This window comes from Columba livia, chromosome 25 (genome assembly GCF_036013475.1).
Source record: "Columba livia isolate bColLiv1 breed racing homer chromosome 25, bColLiv1.pat.W.v2, whole genome shotgun sequence".
Classification (NCBI taxonomy): Eukaryota; Metazoa; Chordata; class Aves; order Columbiformes; family Columbidae; genus Columba; species Columba livia.
Genome location: NC_088626.1, coordinates 2,313,866 through 2,318,604, shown reverse-complemented (window position 1 = coordinate 2,318,604; position 4,739 = coordinate 2,313,866). Strand labels below are relative to the sequence as shown.

Sequence of the window (4,739 nt, the reverse complement as noted above, 5' to 3'; positions counted from 1 at the left end):
GGTGGGAACGCACCAAAGCGGACCAACAAGGACCGGGACCAAGAATCATAACGTGCCCATGAGGGGCGGAGCGGCCGGTACCTCAGCTGAGCTCGGCTCGGCTCGGCTCGGCTCGGTTCGGCTCGGCCCCGCCCGGCCCCGCCCCGCCCCGGCCCCGCCCCGCCCCGGCCCCTCCTGGCGGCTGCGCCTGCCCGCCCTCCCCGCCGATAAATAGAGGCGGCCGGGCAGCCTCGCTCTGCAGAGAAGCCGCTGTCTCCCTCCGCAACCATGAGCTCTTACGGCTACGATCCGTTCTTTCCCTCCTATAAGCGGCGCTACGCCGAGAGCCCGCGGCTCCACGTCTCGGCGATGCGCAGCAGCGGCGGCTACAGCTCCGGGCGCTCCGCGTACTCCAGCCTGTCGGCGCCCGTGTCCTCGGTGTCCGTGCGGCGCAGCTACGCCACCTCCAGCGCCTCGGGCTCCCTCCTGCACTCGGTGGACAGCCTCGACCTGAGCCAGGTGGCCGCCATCAGCAACGACCTCAAGTCCATCCGCAGCCAGGAGCGGGCGCAGCTGCAGGACCTCAACGACCGCTTCGCCTGCTTCATCGAGCGCGTCCACGAGCTGGAGCAGCAGAACAAGGTGCTGGAGGCCGAGCTGCTGGTGCTGCGGCAGAAACACGCCGAGCCCTCCCGCTTCCGCGCCCTGTACGAGCAGGAGATCCGCGAGCTGCGCTTGGCTGCCGAGGAGGCGACGAGCGAGAAGCAGGCGCTGCAGGGCGAGCGGGAGAGCCTGGAGGAGACGCTGCGGGGGCTGCAGGCGCGCTACGAGGAGGAGGTGCTGAGCCGGGAGGACGCGGAGGCGCGGCTGCTGGAGGTGCGCAAGGGCGCGGACGAGGCGGCGCTGGCGCGGGCGGAGCTGGAGAAGCGGGTGGACAGCTTGCTGGACGAGCTGGCCTTCCTCAAGAAGGTGCATGAGGAGGAGCTGTCGGAGCTGCAGGCGCAGATCCAGTACGCGCATCTCTCGGTGGAGATGGACGTGTCGGCCAAGCCCGACCTCTCCGCCGCCCTGCGCGACATCCGCGCTCAGTACGAGAAGCTGGCGGCCCGCAACATGCAGAACGCCGAGGAGTGGTTCCGCAGCCGCTTCACCGTGCTCAGCGAGAGCGCGGCCAAAAACACCGACGCCGTCCGCGCCGCCAAGGACGAGGTGTCCGAGAGCCGCCGGCTGCTCAAGGCCAAGACGCTGGAGATCGAAGCCACCCGCGGCATGAACGAGGCGCTGGAGAAGCAGCTGCAGGAGCTGGAAGAGAAGCAAAGCGCCGACATCTCTGCGCTGCAGGTGCGTGGGGGGGTCGGGGTTGGCATGGGGGGCATTGATTCTAGCTCACACTTGAATTCTGCGGTCATACCATGTACCTAAACTGCAAGGTATCATAAAATTACAATACGAAATAGCACAGAGCTCTAATGCCACACAACTGATAAATCCGTGGTGATACCATTACCAAAAAATATCTTAAAGCTAAAACTAGAAAAAGCACATAAAGGCTAAAAACGAAGCCAGACTTCCACATGCTTTAATCCTTGGATAGCATGAAATTAATGCTAGGGATGAAATAAATGAGGTGTGGGTATAGGGGTGGGAAAACCCTGCCAGGGAAGGTGGGATTTGGTGCATGATGCCTTTTTGGCTGGGGGGGGAAGTTGCAGCTCTTCATTTTCTCTGGCTGCTTTAGCAAGATTAGGTTAACAGGATTAGAGAGATTCCTTGTAAGGTGTTACTGCTGGGGATCGGAGGATTAAGAATTTTATGCTGTCAATGTTGTTACTTCCAACAGGACACAATCAACAAATTAGAGAACGAGCTGAGAACCACGAAGAGTGAAATGGCTCGGTACTTGAAAGAATATCAAGATCTGCTCAATGTGAAAATGGCCCTGGATATCGAAATTGCAGCATATAGGTATGATGGGGGGAATGTTCTAGGAAGTCAGAACTCGGACCAGATTCCCATTCTCTCTTCAGGACAATCAATTTTGTTTATCATTCCTCCAGCAGAAATTTTCATAGGTAGATGTCAGAATTAAATCAGGTCTTATCTTGCTAGTGCAAGCAGCAGTGCTTTTGAGGTAAAATATTTGCTTAAAGCAAAATCTCCACTGAGTATAATAGTATGTATATGCATACAGAACTCTAGTTTGGCTAAATAAGATCTCAGTTTTCTATCTTTACTGTTAAAAATACCTGTTCTGTACTTACAGTGAAGAGTTTTTGTATCAGTAGGGCTTATTAATACAGATGGCTGTCTTCCCAAAATTAGAAATCCCATACATGCTTTTAGAACAGCTGTTGTTTCCTACTCATGGAAGCAATCTCTTGCAAAGCAGGTGTTTTACAGCAGAATTGCTGCTAAATAGCTGTTTGATGTTTTGTCCCAGTACCGTTAGAAATGGGAAGCGCTAGAACAGTTTCAATGACTGCCACAAGGGGGAATATTGAGAAAGTGGCTATACACCTTGTCTAGTACCAAAATATAACATCAAATTGTTAATCTGCATTGTTCTCTGTAGCCATACAGGCTACCAAAATACACCTCTTAACTTCAGCTGCTATAGGCACCTGATCCTGGAGGATTTTTTCCCCTGTTATTTCTTCTAACAAAGCAGCCTTTAGGGCTTGCGCTGCTCAAAGCATCTTAGGATCTTGGTCTGTGGATTAATCTGAATACTGCTGCAGCAAAACTAAGTCATCTCTGCTTGCCTTTTTTTTTTTTCTGCTAGAAAACTGCTGGAAGGCGAAGAGACCCGACTCAGTTTCACCAGCGTTGGGAGCATCACCAGTGGCTACACCCAGGCTGCCCCGACGTTCGGCAGATCTGCCTACAGCGGCCTCCAGTCCAGCTCCTACCTGATGACAACCCGCTCCTTCCCCACCTACTACTCCAGTCACGTCCAGGAAGAGCAGATTGAAATAGAGGAAACCATTGAGGCCGCTAAAGCGGGGGAAGCCAAGGCAGCCCCTGCAGAGGAAGGTGAGGAGGAAGAGAAAGAGGAAGGCGAGGAAGAAGCAGGAGGTGAAGAGGCTGAAGAAGAGGAGGAAGGTACTTGTAGTTACTTTCAGATCCCTCTCTCATGTTTTCATGATAAAATCCAGAAATCCTGATGACTGAGTCTAATGATTAGACCTGTCATTGCTCACATGCACAGAGGATCGTGGGATTAAGCACAGAGCATTTAAGCAGGAAAGCTTGAATAGAAGATAAATGTTCAATATCAGGCAGGTTATGGGATTATTCTCCCTTGGAAATCACTGAGTGTTTTTCCATTCAAGTTTTCAAAACCAAGAATGGTAATACTCTAACAGCGTGTAATGTTCTATTCATCCAGAGCAAACAGTACTTAGCTATTACAGACATCCTCAAAAAGAAGGAACGAGGGTATCCTGAGCTAAATACTGATTCCCAGAGAGCAGTCCATGATAACAGGAGCATCAGCAGATGTCTGGGGATGTAGCTGCTGGGTTCAGTGGACAGCAGTATCTGTTGTCTGAGGCCTAGATAGTTTTATTGTTCAACCAAAGTAAATGCCCATTGGAGAGCAATGGCAAGATCTAGTTTTGAACACAAGTGTCTGGATAAGGCTTAAAGCAGCGAGTCCACAGTCAGTATTTATCAAGGCTGTGATTTTTAAAAGGCCTGTGAAGTGTTTCACCCCCTCTAAAATCTAGGATAAGTTGTTCATGTGGTTTTGTTGATCTCTCTTCCAAGTCCTACAAAAATCTGTTGCCAGCCCCACCATGTTCAGCTGGCTGCCATCCCAACGTGTGGGGTTGAAGGATGCAGGAATGATGGCTCCTGTTAAATTGGGATTAGGAACAGTACTTAGATGTGAAATATTTCTTTTTGCCTTTCGAAGGTGCTAAGGAAGAAGCTGAAGAAGCCAAAGAGGGTGAGGAAGAGGAAGGAGAAGGGGAAGAAACCGCAGCTGAAGAAGGAGAGGAGTCTCAGGAAGCTGCTGAGGAAGCTGGTGAGGATGAGAAGGAAGAGAAAGAAGCAGCAGGAAAGGAGGAGAGTGAAGTGAAGAAGGCTTGATTTCTAGGCAGTCCAGCTTTCTCATCAGGTCAACAGAATGTGTTGACTGAGCTAAAATTGCAGTCTCACATATTTAATTCAGTGACCACTGAGGTTTAAAGTTAATGATTATGATGTTTCTCTCCGTGCAGAGTATCAGTATGCTTGCAGAGCACCCACTGGCTTGCTCCCTGAATGCCGCATGGTCTACACGTATGAATTCAGGGGTTACGTCTTTATTGGGTGATTCAGAACCTTAAAATTTAAAAAGGGGTTTAAAAAAAAAAGTGGGAATGAAAGTTGTCTTTAACTTGCGTTTAAAATTATGGAAACCTTGGGTGGGTAAAATAATGGAGGCTTCAATAAGTATGTGCAATAAAGCTAGTCAATAAAGTTATGGAAATGCTTACACAGATTCCTTGTGTGTGTCATGTGTCACTAATGCACTTGAAAGGTTGATTGAGTGTATCACACTCCTCTTTCAAGCCTGTGAGATGGGATATGGGATACTGGTTTGTCTCTAGCTGATTCACTAATAGGTGAATGAAGAACTTGATGGGGCTGTAAAATTTCACATGGAAATGTTATGAAGGTAAAAATACAGTGGGGCTGGTGCTGTTGTGATGGGTCTCGCTGGGGTGTTGGGTGCACACAAGCTCCCTTTTGAAAAAAAGGAGTGATTTTTAACA

General features: G+C 50.2%; 1 protein-coding gene across 1 annotated transcript; it reads left to right on the top strand.

Moving 5' to 3' along the window:
- Positions 1 to 217: 217 nt before the first annotated feature.
- On the top strand, positions 218 to 4,465 carry NEFL (neurofilament light chain). Its single transcript, XM_021280956.2, has 4 exons — positions 218 to 1,320; positions 1,820 to 1,944; positions 2,762 to 3,081; positions 3,896 to 4,465. Exons 1-4 carry the CDS (start codon positions 268 to 270, stop codon positions 4,069 to 4,071), a joined length of 1,674 nt encoding a protein of 557 aa, XP_021136631.2. The 5' UTR covers positions 218 to 267; the 3' UTR covers positions 4,072 to 4,465.
- Positions 4,466 to 4,739: the final 274 nt, after the last annotated feature.

What these genes read in the sequence shown, in the direction of transcription:
- NEFL (XM_021280956.2), top strand. Translation starts at nt 268, where the DNA reads ATGAGCTCTTACGGCTACGATCCGTTCTTTCCCTCCTATAAGCGGCGC. An exon ending in ATCGAAATTGCAGCATATAG is followed by an intron (nt 1,945 to 2,761) that starts GTATGATGGGGG and finishes TTTTTCTGCTAG; the next exon opens with AAAACTGCTGGAAGGCGAAG. An exon ending in GGCTGAAGAAGAGGAGGAAG is followed by an intron (nt 3,082 to 3,895) that starts GTACTTGTAGTT and finishes TGCCTTTCGAAG; the next exon opens with GTGCTAAGGAAGAAGCTGAA.